We start from the raw sequence: 17438 nt of genomic DNA, 5'->3' as shown, positions 1-17438 counted from the left end.
CATGTGAGCGCGCAATGTGCTATCAGCATTTTCAATTTTAGCTTACAATATTTTTCGATTGCATTTGCATAACATTTTTTCTCCCGATAAAATTTGTGTTTATATTGGAAATGACCTGTATGAGGCAGTAATCATGTTTTTTCACGCATGCCCAACCTTAAGGTGCAGTAAATTTCAACTCACTTATCGAGTAAATATTTTTGTAGTGCTGAAAATTCGATGTAAATAATTTTTGTACCGCCTAAATTGTTTTTATTCTACAAAAGGCGGAATTTTATCAATAATAATAGTTGTTTTTTACTTTAAAAATCCACCTTCTATTTTAGGCTCATCAGCTGTTGAAATAAATTTATCGTTCGTTTTTTCCTAAGCCTTCTCGCTCTTATCTGCCCTAATATTTTAAATTTAGCTCATATTTCACTATTTTACTTGCAGCAATATTAATTGAGGAATGCAAAGCCTCTTCAGGCTGTAGTATGAGGTATTTTACACGCCTTACACTTGACGGTTTTATCAGACAGGAAGCGTGTTGAACAAAAAAGAATGAAAAAAAATTCTTATTGACTTTCATGTAATTAACATGATTTTTGACAGCAAGTGGTGCCCTTCATGAGCGCATTCAGTCCCCTTTCAGCAGCGGAGGCATCATTGTATTTTGCAATTTCGTTTGCCAAAGGCCTTTCCACGTGAGGAGCCGTGGATACAGTACCACTAACCCGCCGTAGGAACTGCGAATCGTAATTGGGTGCCTGCCATGTGGATTGCGTTACCAGTGAATTACTCCATAAGCTAGGTAAAGAGACCATTAACTTCTTCGCTTAGCTATGACTGTCACCGGTTCCTTCCTCCATTACTTCATACCCTAGTTAATCCCTACCTTACCGGCCCATCCATCTTCTCTTCCATCCAGGGTTTAAAAGACGTAAATTTTTGGCATCCTACCAGAGTAAGCATTCAAGCTGTAACACGCAGCGATATTAGACGAATGAAAAAGTAAATGTAGTGCATTAAATGCATGACCTAACTGCCAGGTGAACATTTGCCTTGTATTTGGTGTGAATAAAGAGTTGGTATTACCAATGATTTTATTGCCCATTTTTCAAGCTGCATCTTTGGTAGCAATGAGTTTTTCCCCAATCCAGCTCAAGAGGTAACAGGAATTTGAATATGGAAACGTTGAAATCATTTCTTTGGGTTAACATTTAATTAGATTTTTCAATTTCTTCTCGTCGGAAATTTGACTCTCACCGATTTCGATACCTTTCAACTTGTCTCTCCCTATTAATAGGCAATAATAGAAGCCGAGTTCCTATGATCCTCATCAATGATATCTTTATGACTGATATGGTAAATGAGAAGCTTAGAATCACAAGGCAGCTGGTCCATGCTGCTTACTATTTGGTAGTGTCAAAAACCATTAATGAACCACTACTACAAAAACAACCACTACAAAAACCATTAATAAACCTCTGAAGACTATGATGTTGACATTTTAAAATGATGGAATCGAAAGGAGATTCTACGCTTTGATGCAAACCGTTTTTATAGACATTGAGGTGTTAGAATCAGCATCGCAACGGTATCTGTATCTCCAATTTTCTTTTTTAAGACAAACTGCGTTTTCATTCTAAGTTCCCTAATTAAAGTCTAGTGTAGAATTTGAGCTTTGAGAACAAACCAACCACCCCCATTCCAGGGTATTAATACAATTAAGAACGTGGCTCCATATTCTATCTCTGAAGTCGGTGGCAGACTTAGCCTTCGAAACGTTGCAACTACGTACCCAAATCAATACCCGGTGAGAAACCAGAGAATTATTCCTGCAAAAAATCTATTAATTTTACAAAACAATCAAATAAGTAACGCACAAGTATGTCAAGTCCTGATCGGTTGTCCCCCCTTCAGGATATTGGATTATTTCAGTAATATGGAAGAGTTGGGAATTCATCTTAGGGCGGTAGAAAACTTATTGAACTACCTCGATACCACGACTCAACAATGTCTCATATGTAAAAATAAAAATAAAAATCGTCAACTCTCAACATATTACTTGCATACTTTTGGAACTACGATCCTAGATTTCCAAATACATACACATTACCTCATGAAGTTAGTCTTCTATGATTATTTTCTATGCCTTCCTATTTATTCGTCGCCTATTATTATTAATAGATGATGGTGACCCCAACACAGGATACACCAACCAATATTCCGCTTGAAACTTTTATGACACGGTACAACCATAAGTAGTGAATTTTGTTGAGGTGGAAAAAAATTTCCAGTTGCATCGGCTCTCGAGTCCCGATTCCGAACAATAGAGCCATTTACAGTACTCTCTCCATTTCCTCGAGCTAGGATCGTGAAAGAGCACAGGATGAGGTTATTGACAATAAGGTGATACTCAGATCTCTGTGAGTGCGAGGCGGCGGATGCGGCGTCGGCATCCCGCGCTCTGAGACAGCTTCCGGCTGGACGTGCCACAGACGGAGGAGCCGTCGAGATGCGAGCGGCAGGGAGTCGGCCTGGAAAATGTCCCCTCCTAAGTATATCCCTGTAACTTAAGGCCGTAGGGTATTCTCACAGCAAGAGACCTTAGTTGAGTAAGTTTTAAGAGGGATCACGAGTGGAAATATGGAGGAGATAACTCGTATATTGCAGAAGTGAGAGATTAAATATGTAACACTTTCCGCGTGCAATCAGATAAAGTAAAATTTGTGCTATTTATTGATTTGTTGTGAAATTAAAGTTTTTTTGCTGTTCGAGGCGTGCAATAAACATAACTGACCAGACAAAAACAAAAATTAAATTTCACTTTCAGTTTCAGTGCAGTTTTAACCAGTAGAACAGCAATACTTCAAAATCGCAACTTTCACTGTGTCATACACCTGGCATGCATTGAACCTAACAAGAATATCCCACGGGCAGCCCCCACACACGCTAGGACCAACAGGGTAGTTTCCTTCATCAAAGAAAACGAAAGGCATTGATTGCGATTCGTTACCCACCATTAGTGTATTTATAATATACAAATTATTTGCTTTTACAATTCCTAGTTTGAACGAATGTTAATGGTAAATTTTATCCTCATTTAAAAAAGGCCAGATTGGCTCCCATGCGATGCCACTCCACGTGACGTCACATGGACCTAGTTTCTATACGAGTAGTCAGGAGTTTTATATTGTCTGAGATGACCAATGCATGCATGAGGCACAGACTTCAGGGAAACTTAATAATCACCTATTAAAACTGCCTACGCACAGTGGGCGGAAATCGGAAAAAGCCGGACAAAATTACAAAATGGCTTTTTTTGAGTTATAAACTTGAAACTTCGCAGATATACTAAAAACTGATTGAAATTTATTGATATGTACTTCATTTGACATAGATTCTACCCGTTACTGAGATACAGAGGCTCAAACGTGAGCAAATTTCCACAAAAACGCCCGTCTTCAATTTTCTCTGAAAATCTTCCAAAGTAAGTGAATGGTGAAGTAATGGGTGGATTCTTGCCGAATAAAAAACCACATAATCTGTTAGCATGGTGTTTTTTCTTTAATTTTCCGTAATCTTAAAGAACACAGCCCATAAATTCTTACCGTGCTGTAACAAAATGGCGGACACTGTTTTTCGACGAAGTTTTACATTTAGGTAGAGTTTCAAATAGGTTTTCGGCAAGGTCGCGCAGAGTAACTTATATGAGAGAATTGTTTGAAGATTTCTTGAGGTCTTTATGCAGTTTTCTTTGAAATAAGTTTGCGTCGCCGGAAATTACATTGATTTTTCGATCGTGCGGCAGGGTTCTTCTCCGCGCGACGGGAGTTGGATTAGCCGCGCCGCGGTAAGGTTATTGAAGCTGTATGGGTTTTAACGCTTAACATTCACCGTTTTTATGTTTTACTTCAAGACACTGATTCTCAAATGGTCTATGGTGAAGACAGTGGAGGTTTTTCATGCGATGTACTTGCACGTTTCATCGAAGTTCATTTCGTTATCTTTGGATACGATCGAAGACCATGCTTCTATTAAAAGCGTTCAAACCTCGACAAAGTGAGTTGTTTTCCTGGGACTCATACAAAAAGACCTACCAGAAAGATACCAGCTGAAACCCTTGTACCTTCTTCAATCACCGATCCCTGACCCTCAGGATTCTAATTTCGAAAACGGTCGTTTTATGACACCCTGGAGCGGAGCCCTTGGCCGTCTTAACGGAGGTATTTTCATGGGAACGGAAAAATGAACGATTTTTGTGTCTCTTCAAAAATTGGCTCGCTGAACCCATAACATTTCCGGAATATGCTTCGCATTACTTTCTCAATACTTCTACGGGAGTTGGTATTTTTGTAAAAATCTATTTCTTTCAAATTTATTGAATAAATACTATTCCACATTCAGCTTTACGTTACAAAATTCATACTTTATTCATACGTACCGACGGATCAATATTGACATAAATGGCGTGAATAAATTATTCTGTGACAACGTTGCGCTTGATAAAGGAAACTTACCCACGCGGGAGTCGAACCCGACACTTTTTTGACTGGCGAGCATTTTACCCCGCCGCCACCCAAGTCGGCAAATTGAACAAATAACGAACTGCAAAAAGCGTCATTAAATCTAATGTTTTACTCTTGAGATGAAGAGAATAATGTTCAAGAAGATGGCTAATAATGCAGTGTTCAGTGACTTAACATTACTAATCATGAACATAGATTACTGATGGCAACTAAATAATCAAAATTTTATGGACGAAAATTATGGATCGCGTGACAATCTCATGTTCTGCACCTACAGTAAGCACTAGAAAGTTGTTGAAGCAGATACGATGAAGACAGGGTAGTTTAGGTAGAAACGTGTATCATACCCTCAGTTCTACTTTGACTGTGGTGAAGGAAAGTTAAGTTCTCTCGAGTGCGCAGAATTTGTGAAAGTGATTTTAATTTGCTTGTGGAGCGTAGAAATTTCAAACTTCCACTTGTCTGTAAGTACGCTTTTGAATAAATCCCCGAACATCTTTTTCAAAATAGTTATTTTAATTTATATTATCGAATTTAGCTGAAAATTTTCTTAGCATTCCTTTCCTAACTAAAATAAATTAAAATTTGAATTATCAAATGCCACTGTTTAAATTCCAATCGATACGAAATATCCAATATGCATTCAGAAAATCATATGTGGCAGTGCAGCGTACACAAACCAACAGAATATTTGTCGATATCAGGTGAACGATACTTTACATCTCCTAAGTTATTCATACCCGACGCTATTGCACCGCAGATTTAGAACCCCATGATTCAGCTGTCCTTCAGTGTGTTGCAAACTAAAAACTATCGTTTTTCTTAATTTCGAAATGACTATACTTCCCTGTAGGATAATAAATTATATGGGTTTTAAGATTAAGAAAAAATTAGGAAAATAAGGCAAGCAATGTAAGCATTACTTTTCCGTTGATCATGGTCGGTAGTAAACAGAACTTGACCGTGTAAAATCCAGAGTTGAAATCATTAAGGACATCCACCTGCCTTTCGATGTAGGTAATGTCTTTCTGATTTTGTAACTTCTTTTGTCTCTTTTTTTCACCTAAAGCGGATGGGATGACAAAATCGTGTCGACGTCGGCAGTGGATTTTCCCAGATAGTGTCATCTAAAATTTTAGAGCCTATATGTGAGAAGTGCCTCCGATGCAATTTAAATTCTTTATCAAAAGTTTAGAGATAAATGTAATTAACCAAGAGAAAGTGGAAACTTCAGTCGTTACCTGTAGCGCCTTTGTTACCAGCAGCTTTTTAATCAAACTAAGAGATACAAGGGAACTCATGACTAGGAATTTATCTGAAGCATCCACTTGTTGCCACATTTGCTTATATTGAGAGTGGCCCGAACTTCCATCAAAACCGTACTTAGAGATTAATCTGTAGTTCACCACACATTTTAATTCTTGAGAGGTGGAAGTGGTGGCTAAGCAGGCTATTGTTCCCAATATCGTGTGGTTCAGTGGTGCTTGAAGGTTTACTTCGCACATGGTCTCAGTTATTTTAATTCCTTCGTTATAAGCTGCCTTTTTTTGCTATCGCTATTCTATCATAACTGGGATACAATTCGTGTCCATGGCTCAGAGCTGTCCTACGAAAAGACCGATGTTGACGCTTGGTCAAATCAGAGGCAATCATCAATGACAGTGCCTCTTCCACTGTCATCTCAGGGTGGACCTTTTCACTCGTCCTCCACTTTGAAAGAACTCTTTTAGCCCGAGTAGGGGTCGTAGTTGTAATTTCTGCAATTAGGTGAGCTGCTGCAGTGTCTCCCCTCTCTCTCAAACTCACAGATGCCGCGAGAGCAAGCTCAGCAGTAGTAGCAGTAGTTTTTAAAGTTTGAATTTTCTTCTGCGTGATCTAACACATTAGGTGCGACATTTTTTTGGCCGCCTTGGAATGCCTGGCAAATATAATATGAATTTTGTAGCATGAAGCTACAGGGGGAATTTTATTTAGTCAATCAATTTGAGAGGAATAGATTTTTACAAAAATACAATACTCAACCGGCTGTCGTTGAAGTATCGGGAAAGTGATGGATAACAAATTCTGGAAATGTTATAGAGTCAGCGAGCCAACTTTTGTATCGACACAAAAATCATTCATTATTTCGAGAACTCTCTACCCATTTCTTAAGGTATGGCCATAGGATGCGTTTTGTCAGGAAGTCATTGAGAAATTTCAGAGCATCAGGGCCTTGTCTTGAATTCAGCCTCCGCGATAAATAATGGAGCAAATATTTTTTACCGAGTGAATGATTTTTTTTACCAATTCCAATATTATTTTGTAGATATCAAGTCATGTAATAATGTGAGGTGGCATTTTCTATGGAATGGCGGCTGGAGCCTATGTAAAATTTAGAAATAATAAATTTGTCGAACCTATGGTTATCCAATGCCCTAATGCGTACACGGGGAGGAACGTATGGTAAACGTGTAAAGACATGGTAATCTGTATGTCAAAGTAGAACTGAGGGTATGATGCACATTTAAAAAAAGCTAGAAGTTCCCATGAAAATACCTCCGTTAAGACGGCCAAGGGCTCCGCTCCAGGGTGTCATAAAACGACCGTTTTCGAAATTAGAATCCTGAGGGTCAGGGATCGGTGATTGAAGAAGGTACAAGGGTTTCAGCTGGTATCTTTCTGGTAGGTCTTTTTGTATGAGTCCCAGGAAAACAACTCACTTTGTCGAGGTTTGAACGCTTTTAATAGAAGCATGGTCTTCGATCGTATCCAAAGATAACGAAATGAACTTCGATGAAACGTGCAAGTACATCGCATGAAAAACCTCCACTGTCTTCACCATAGACCATTTGAGAATCGGTGTCTTGAAGTAAAACATAAAAACGGTGAATGTTAAGCGTTAAAACCCATACAGCTTCAATAACCTTACCGCGGCGCGGCTAATCCAACTCCCGTCGCGCGGAGAAGAACCCTGCCGCACGATCGAAAAATCAATGTAATTTCCGGCGACGCAAACTTATTTCAAAGAAAACTGCATAAAGACCTCAAGAAATCTTCAAACAATTCTCTCATATAAGTTACTCTGCGCGACCTTGCCGAAAACCTATTTGAAACTCTACCTAAATGTAAAACTTCGTCGAAAAACAGTGTCCGCCATTTTGTTACAGCACGGTAAGAATTTATGGGCTGTGTTCTTTAAGATTACGGAAAATTAAAGAAAAAACACCATGCTAACAGATTATGTGGTTTTTTATTCGGCAAGAATCCACCCATTACTTCACCATTCACTTACTTTGGAAGATTTTCAGAGAAAATTGAAGACGGGCGTTTTTGTGGAAATTTGCTCACGTTTGAGCCTCTGTATCTCAGTAACGGGTAGAATCTATGTCAAATGAAGTACATATCAATAAATTTCAATCAGTTTTTAGTATATCTGCGAAGTTTCAAGTTTATAACTCAAAAAAAGCCATTTTGTAATTTTGTCCGGCTTTTTCCGATTTCCGCCCACTGTGCTACGGTCGGAAAGTTTTCTTCGTATGATAAGGTATTAATAATCCTTATAAGCCAAGCGCTACCAGCTAGCAGGGTACTCTGCTACCTTCTAGCAGCCTGCGTCGTATCAGCGCTCAAAGCCTCGCCCCAAGGTCACCTCACTTGCGGCAGCGGGAACCAGAACGACGTCACACGGAGTTTTCCCATCATTCATACTTAGCAGTCGCGTTTTCGCGCGCTTGAAATTTTTCACTTTTCATTAATCGCGAAAAATAGATACCGTCATGTAAAAATCTAAAAGCGTGAAATACGTACTCCAGGATTAATAATCTTTCAATTTAGGCAATAAAAAAATAATAGGAAACCACCCTACTATCTAGTTGTCATTTGCGGAATGGAAACGCACAGATTGGTGGACCTTTTTTCGACACTTTTCGAAGGTCATAAAATGTGCGGAATACGTATCTGGCCCCTCCTTCGGGGGCTGAAGAAAAGGCTCGTTGTTCCCTAGGGGAGCGTGGCCATTGAGTAAGTGGCATTAGTCCCGCACCACGTCGTCCGAACCCCTAGGCCTCAATCAACTGAAGAACTGTCTCGTTTGGTCCCCGCTGTTTCCCTCGGACAACGGAAGCCTCGACGTAGTTGCCCAAGGGCACGTGCAATTCGTGGTTAATTATAGTCCATTTGGTTACTTGGAGGAGTTGATCTACTGTTAAGGGCATTTGTACCATTGGTTTGACTTACAATTAGTTGTCACTGTGAGGAAGATTGCTTGGTGACTCGAGGGAAAACCAGCATCCGTCTCTGTCTGTTCTATCTACTGAGGGCACCAAAGAGAAAGCATATTAAAGGTCCGTGTGAACAGTGGCGCAGCGAGGGGGGGTTTTGGGGGATAACCCCCCCCCCCCCCAGAGCTCAGAGAAATTTTTAAGTTTAATCCATTTTACTTATTCGGATCAGTATTGCTTATAGAATCGTGTTAGGATTAATCAAATACCCCTCATAAAGCCGTAAAACTCGCCATTTTGAACCATTATTCTCAAAATTTTCTGGAGGAAGGCCCCGGCAACTCCTGCTTACCCTGGTAGGTATGCAATACCCCCACACCCGTAAGTATTAGTGGCGCATAAAACCCCCCTAGCCTTAATTCTTAGCTGCGCCCCTGCGTGTGGAGGGTATAAAATAATATTCTAAGTTCCCTAGTAGGGGTCGGTATTCCTTTGATAAACTCCGTCATCACAGTGAATTGAAATCGGATCCTCGGGATGAGACACAACTACTATAAACTACACCAGCCTTACGCCTTGCACAACTGATTGATTTTTTACTTAAAAATGAGGTTATATGCCACACTTAAAATTCGAGGGTTAGATATTTTGAGAAATGAAGGGAAACTACCGCATCTAAAAAAAATAGCTTACGGATGTATTATACTTAAGTGATGGGGAAGGGATTGAGAGAGAACGAGGGAGTAATCATGGGGGGGGAGCAAAATTATCTTTTCCCCACCTGACAAAACTTCTAGTTCCGGCCCTGTGCGTGAATTTCATCGCCTCCAATGCATTGAATGTTTTCAATAAGCGTGATCGCGGCTTGGCGCTCAGAGACCCATCATAAACCATGGGCCACGCCGTCTAATCACATTCCATTCGTTTTATTCGCCATTCACAACACTCCGCGACTGGAATCCAATGACGCACTTGAGCCAAGGTTGAGTCGGAATACCCCGACAGCTTTACGATTACTGCGATGAAAATATTTTCTTCCGATTAGGCCGAGTATTTTGACTCTGGAGAGACCATTGAAGTGGAAGGATTATATTTTGACGTGATTTGTTGCGTGAATGAGGCAACTTAGGCTCCTTAGAAACTCATTCCGAATAGAAGTCCTAGGTTGAGACTGGCGTATTTTGGTCTCTAAAGAGCATAATTCTCTCTCAGCATTGTTTAAAATAGGCATCAGAGGGGTTTGGCACTATAGAGATGGTATTTGTGAGATACAATCCTGGGTAATTTAGTATTACACAGAAAAAATCTGGTTTTCGAAATACTAAAAGTATTTTTAAAGTTTTGAAAAATTTCGAAGGTATGTTTTATTGAACTAACTGAATTTTGAATATGTCCCTTATATGAAAATGTTTAGGTCTAGGGAAAACATCGAATAACTTTTTAAATTTCGCCTTTGATTAAAATTAAAACTCACGCCTCCTAAAACAGATATTAAGGTATTGTTCAGCAGTATATATTTCGAGATAAGTAAGTTGCATCTGGCTCTTTTATTTGATTTCATGAAGAATTATTGTCATAAACTGATATATTTTACTTTAAAAAACCATTATACTGGTCTACCTTGAATGTATTTTAAATGTGCTGCGCTTTGTAAATTTCCTGTAGTCGCAAGTTAATGAATGGAAGAAAGGTCACTTGGCGGAATAATTAGAAATACGCTTGATTCTTCTCTGCTAAAATGTGAATAACGAATGGTAAATATTTTCTCGGGAACGCATAAGGATACCGTTTTATATTACCGCGTCTCCGGACTCATAAATAATGTGATAAGAAACAAAATTTTAAATTTCGATATGATTATTATTGGCAACGGTAATGGTCTTTTCTTCACATGCTATTGACTAACATTAACTAATTTTAACGATGGGCCGTAAGAGATGGAAGCTCCTCGCTTGGCCATAGAGAAATGCGATTCGATTCTCAGATTTCCATGTTGTGATATTCCTAAATACGCCGAACTAATTAATCTTCAATTAATATTCCTGAGCGACCGTACTCTTTGTCGTATGAGGTTTGTATGAATCCAGAGTTCTTTTGAGTAAAATGCTGGGAAAAAGTTATTCAAAGCAAGTGCCGAATGTGAATTAGTAGAGTATGATTTAAATTTAAGGGTCATGTGTAGGTATATCTCAGTAATTCTGTCTCATTATTTTGACAATTGATGCATTATTACCTTAACATTTCAGGTATCCCTCGTGGACATCGCCACAGACACAGAAGTACGGGAAACAAAACTGATGCAGCTTCGGAATTTCTGCCGGTTAGAACTGGTGAGTATCAGCAGCAAATATACGGGTTCTTTTCAAATTTATTTTATTTTCACCCTGTGAGGAACGAAGAGCGCATTCATCCGGGGAAAATATGACAAATACTTAGTACTGATTGTATTTATTACGAAATATCTAGAATTACAGCAGGCCCCAGGGGCGGCGGGGTAATGTCCTTGCCTGCTAATTCAGGGGTTGCTGGTTCGAATTCCGCCTCGGTGGATTTTCTTCCATAAGTATGTACGTGCGTTTCCATTAACTTAATAGTGAGAAAGAACTGTATTGTCCTAAATTCGGCTGATAAATAAAGTCGAAATCATCGTTATTATTATTTCATTGGTATCAGAATATACGAAAATAGCTTGCCATGTGCATTTTTAATACAATGCATTGCGCATTTCACTTCATAGATTTATAAAAGCTCTGCAAACGTGCTTCAGCTGAGTGAGCTCTCATCGAGCGTGCACTACTCCCTGAGCCTCTAATAATGGCTAAGTTACTGCATACTTACGTTTGGTGTTCTTAATGGCAATATATCGCATTGCTCTAGCCATGTTAAGTTGGCAAGCCACGCAACCGTTCCATAGTTTACAATGAGACAATACAAATCATCCTCGTTCGAATCACTTAAAAAAGGCATTGACAAGACGCACCGAGGTTGTTCCCGTGATTATGCCACTTTAGTTAGCTATTGAATTCAATTTTAAAAAAATGCAAATTAAGGGGTAACTAATAGCACTTCCCGTTGAACTTTGTGACTCACAATTAGATGGAAAAATTAGAACAGAGTTTTTAATTTTTCGTTTCAAGTGGAGTGATACGATTGAAAGAAAATTAATTCCCCAAGGATATACCTAATCTTTATTGGGGGAAAAAGAGGAGGACAGTAAAGGCAAGGATGAGGCGTTAAGAAGTTAGTAAGGACGTCAATTGGGTGAAATACAGCTTATTAAAACTAGAAACTCAGGTACATACACATAGCTTGAGCTCACTCACTCAACTAGCAGATTTTCCTAGGGGACAAATTTCCGCGTAGGTCTCAAGAACGCACTCACTCAGATTTACGAAATTTATACTCACACCGGTGAACCATTTACTCTGATAAAATAGGCAAAAACAAAATTAAATTAAAAACATGCACACCCTCATGCTCCTCGCTTCTCAAATGAACAAATTTCCTCGTGGAACCACTCACACACACTGAGACTAGTTGTCTTCATTAACTTACCTACACCAGGGCAAATAACTATTCCCTTATAATTCGGAATCGCGTTGAAAATATATGATAATGGAGGTCATTGTATATATTTCAGAGATCGCTAACTCTCTAAGCCATGCAACAGCCGTGCTTATTTTCCCTCAAATGCTGATAATGTTACCTTACTGCCAATGTTATTTTTAGTTTTCCGGTATTTTATGACGAATTCGTCCAAAGTGTGACGAATTAAGTGAAAAAAAATTGCACCGCTCGAAAGTGCTTATGCTTATAAAGTGAAGATGCTTATCAAGTGAATAGGAACATAGGTAATATTTACAAATGAAATTATATGAGCTCAAAAATTACAAAATAATTATTCCTACCGCCATAATGAATCAAATTACAAATGCGAATTGATCATGATTTCCAGGATCTTTAAATAACAACATTGCTCCTTAGTTAAAAGCTAGCTTACGAAATTACTATCCGAAGTTATGTTATCTATTGTCATCCAATCTCGCTTTTCTATTGATTAAAATATGAGGGTGAGAATTTCAATTTCCTTTGACACGCTAAGTCATGATGATGCCTCCCTAAAACATTGGCGGAAAGGATTTATTGACGGGGAATCACCGCCTCAGTGGAAGTATGTTTCGATAATGTCGATTATTGCGAATTTGACCATGATTGCAATGGCAAAATCAGGGACAGTGTGAAATGCCTGAATGGCTGACTGCGGCGATATCGTTGTTGTGCACCTAATTGTTGTTTCCACTAACTTTACTACTAGATCCGGCATAAAAAGTATCAGGACTTGAGTAAAACTTTTACATATCACCAGTATTTCTCAAGGCTATTTGGAGAATACAACCGCGCCAAAAGTAATCAAATATTTGCAGACTGAAAATAAAAGTAGATGTTTCTAGATCTGCACCAGTTAGTTAGTCTTGAAAAACAAATTTTTTAGCTAAAATTGACATGATCCATTTTTCTAAAGTGAAATCTATCACATTCCGTAACATGTTTCACTTAATTTCTCCGGTATTAATTTTTATTCAAATATTTGAATGCTATTTCATTCTTTGATTTATATTCTGGATTGATTGTAATATGATTGTCAACTTTTTCAATTACCCATTAGAACATTGAAGTTGGGTTTCAATTTAAGCCTCGAAATTTGATTACTTCGCATTCACTCTGAGCGCATATTTACTCTGGGGGAGTCACCTGCACAATACACCGTTAGCAGTGACCCTTCGGATTCCAGCCAACACCCACCGCGCATCGCCTACACTTAACTGCGGGGAAGGAAATCGCGATAAAGTGGCGCTTGGCATTCCCGAGTGTCGCCGACAAAGACTAATTGATCACGTACACACGTGGAGAAATTGCGACGATGACGCCGACGACGGGATAACGCCGAACCAAACTTTAGCAAGAGCGACGACTTCGCAGCCGTTTAGCTGTACGCGGCCATTGTCGAAATCATCATCATTGGACAATAATCCTTGGATTAGTTTAATTCCCCTCTCATGTCCGCTAGCCTTTTCATAGCGATGCATGTTTTCTCTTTCACATCCTTTATTACCTGTTCTATGCAATCAATTCGGGCCCGTACCTTGCCCTTCTTCCGGTTGACCTGTTCCTCTATGATTGTTTTCATCTGGCCATCATGCCTTTACTACTGCGTCAAGGGCCTACCCAAGGTACTCCATTAAAGGAGGCCTTAGAACATGTTGGTTAAGCGTCATATCTGTTACAGTTTCGCGCGCCTTTTATTCGGCGGCGATACTAAGTAGCGGAATAAATTGTGAAAAAATCGTGAATAAATTCCACGATTACTGTAACATTCTCCGAACATAAGTTCTTGTTTACACACCGTATACGGAACGCGGCTAATTCCATTGTGCATTTCCGTACTATACGTATATTCCGTATACGCATAAATTCAAAATGGGTCTAAAACCTATCAGATATGTCACGTGATCTCTGTTTTCGCCATTCCAATGTTGGCCGAATGCGCAGAAGCCGATAATCCCATCTACTACCTTTAAGATATCACCTAGCTCGAGACCGTCGTGTCAAAATATTTCATTGAAGCCGCATTTTATTTTTCCACCTTGCAGGGTTCGTCAAGATTCGTTGGGGGGAGCCTAAGTAGCCGAGTGGTAGCGCTTGGCCGCTGATCGAGGGGTCCCGAGTTAAAATCCCGGTTGAATCCTTCAGACATCCCAAAGAAATCATCCTCAAAAATGAGGAATAAGCGCTTGATGAGAGGGCAGACACCCATGAACAACTTTACTCCATTGGAATTATTAGAGGGAGGCCAGCCTTATAAGCTCTCCGCGTGTGATGAAAGATAAACTAATATCCCTAGAAGTTTTCCTTGTTCTCATCATATTTTCATGATTGGGAAGCACCCTCACCCAGGCTCACATGAATTAGATGAAATCTTTTCTGCCTGCGCTGAATTGATTATTGCCATGGGTTAATGTCCAGAATTAGAGGACCCACAAATAGTGGTGATTTCGGCATCGACTTAAATTTTAGAGGATCCACTAAAATTATCCTTTAATTTGGTGAGTGTATTCAGGAGAGCCTAGAGAGTAGAGCTGCTGGTTTTGGGGTCCCGGGTTCATATCCAAGAAATGCAGATACCCCCAAACGAAATCCTCGAAGTGCGAGGTGGCCCAAGGAAAGGAACTGCCCCCCTAGCCGGAACGTATAAAATTTATACGTCTGTTGCTTAGCTTGGGGTGGGCTCTACCCTCACTTATCCAAATCACCCTTTGGGTTGAATCACAGAGTGAGTGAGTATAAAACCACTCTTGGCACTCGACAAACAGTAATCAAATATTCGAACAGCTGATAATGAGGTTTTAAATGGAAGCGATGGAATCAATAAAAATATTCTCATCTCAAAATTATCCCACACGGAGATGAATGAAGGGAAGTATGCCTTCGGTGACGGCTTCGAAGCTTATCATTTCCAGTTGCACTGAGGGACGATAGCTGGCGCTGCTCATTTTACGTTACATTAAAACGTTTGATCAACACACTTTATTGTATCCAAGCGCACGCGTATTCTCTCACTTCGATAAACCTTGAGAACAGTTTTACTGAACATCGCACCAAATTTTTAAAGGATTTATATGGCATCAAACTACCTAATGGTACTCCAGAAGGAACACAATACTAATTTTGAAAATGAAAGAAGGTTTCGTGATTCGCTCAAACAATAATCACTAAATCTTGGCATCTCAATTTCCTTAGAGCAGCAAATTTCTTCAAAGTGAAGGCGATTTCCTTTCTTAGAAGGAAACATACTTGTAGAACGTCTTCGCCAGGCAGTAGTGAAGAATTTTCCCGCTGAATCGATCGTGCGTTGAAATTGAGCCATTCAACTGGGTTGTCCCGGGTCGCTTAGCAGTGACGTCAATGAACCTCATTGGTCTTAATGATGCGGAAACGCTAATGGACGAGATGCCAATACTCCTGTGTCTTTAAGCTATAACTCATCTCCAGTTCTATCCTCTTTAAATTTGGAGAAGTGAGCGCGTGAATATAAACGGATTTTACTTCCCGAAATGAACGAAATATAGTGAAGAGCCGATGTACAGCCGATGTGAAGTCAGTACAATGAATGAGCTTGCTGAAATATTTTGTGGTTCAAATAGAGAAAAATGAGCCATCATCACCAAGATATGTTCCCGAATGTATTGTAAATGGAATTGTCTCCACTACTTAAAACGCAATAGGGTAGTTTCCCTCATCAAAGAAAACGAAAGGCATTGATTGCTATACGTTATCCACCATTAGTGCATTCATAATATTCAAACTATTTGGTTTTAGAAATCCCAGTTAATCCTGATTGGCGCCCATACGATGCTACTCCGCGTGACGTCACAGGGACCTCGATGCCATACGATTAGTGAGGAGTTTTACATCGTCTGAGATTACCAATGCATGCATGAGGCACAGAACTCAATGAGACATCTCTTAATAATCACCTATTAAAACTACCTAAGCATGTTTCCTTCGTTTGATATGGTAATAATAGTCCTTATTTAAGCTAAGCGCTACCAGCTAGCAGCCTGCATCGTAGCGGCACTCATAGCCTCGCACCAAGGTGGCCTCACACGGCGGCAGCCGGAACCAGAATGTTATCACACGCGCTTTTCCCAGCATATACTTAGCCGTCGCGTTTTTGCGCGCTTGAAAATGTTCACTTTTCATTTAATCGCGAAAAATTGATGTCGTCGTTTAAAAATCTAATAGCGTGAAATACGTACTCCAGGAGTAATAACCATCCATCCTAGGAATAATAGCCATAGTCGCAAAGGATTCGCTGTTCCTATCTTAAATGATGATCCAGGAATTCTTGAGATGCTAAATTATATAGATTTACATGCCTTCATCCCAAAATATGCTTACGAAGAAGATACTTCGACTAGTCTTCTCGTGTACTTCAAATTGACATGGATGGCAATACTTTACCCTCAGAAACATCTCTAATATTCACGCGTGTGACCCAATCGCTTCCCTGCCCCACCGATAGCGGCTGTTTTTAAAAAGTCATGTATACTTTCTTATTTACTGAATTAGATATGGAATGAGGAGTGAACGGAATTGCATTAAAGAGTGAAGAGTCAGTTTTTACTTCTAAGATGAATCAGTTTTATTGGAATCAATCATGAACTCGAATGGAAAAGATAATGATTCAAATTTTCTGCCGAATATTTAGTTCAGAGGCACTACTGGGGTTGATACGGCAGGAATGCACATGAATCATTTGATGATTGAAGTTTAATGTGACATATAATAAGAATTTACTGACTCTGTAGCATTCACTGTTGTAACTCTGACTTCCACATTTGCTTTGGTAGCACGTATCCACGTCTCTTTATTGTTTCAACTACTGCTTGGTCTCGATGCCTCTCATTCTCGCGAGACATTTTATGATTCTCTTGCTGGAAGACATTAAATGATTTTTAGTGCGCTATTCCGACTCTATTTTGAATTGATTTGTCTCTTCTGCTTAAAACTCAAATCATGTGATCCATCCGAGGAATCATAGTCTTAGCTGTAAAAAAAAATGCCCCGTGCCTATCTAAAATGATGTTTCCAGGAAATCTTGATATGCGACACGCGTATAGATCGCATATTGACGCCTGCGTCCCAATGGATGAATCATAGAGGA

At 39.5% G+C, this 17438-nt stretch overlaps 1 protein-coding gene across 1 annotated transcript in view; it reads left to right on the top strand.

Moving 5' to 3' along the window:
• The window catches only part of LOC124171038 (reversion-inducing cysteine-rich protein with Kazal motifs), a 149182-nt gene that overhangs the window by 97086 nt on the left and 34658 nt on the right, over positions 1 to 17438 (top strand). Inside the window, exon 3 of the mRNA XM_046550185.1 lies at positions 10960 to 11043. Coding sequence (XP_046406141.1) covers positions 10960 to 11043 — 84 coding nt within the window. The remainder of the gene's footprint in view (positions 1 to 10959; positions 11044 to 17438) is intronic.

Source organism: Ischnura elegans, chromosome X, assembly GCF_921293095.1.
Source record: "Ischnura elegans chromosome X, ioIscEleg1.1, whole genome shotgun sequence".
NCBI lineage: Eukaryota > Metazoa > Arthropoda > Insecta > Odonata > Coenagrionidae > Ischnura > Ischnura elegans.
The sequence above is the reverse complement of the archived record's forward strand: the minus strand, read 5'-3'. Positions and strand labels throughout refer to the sequence as shown.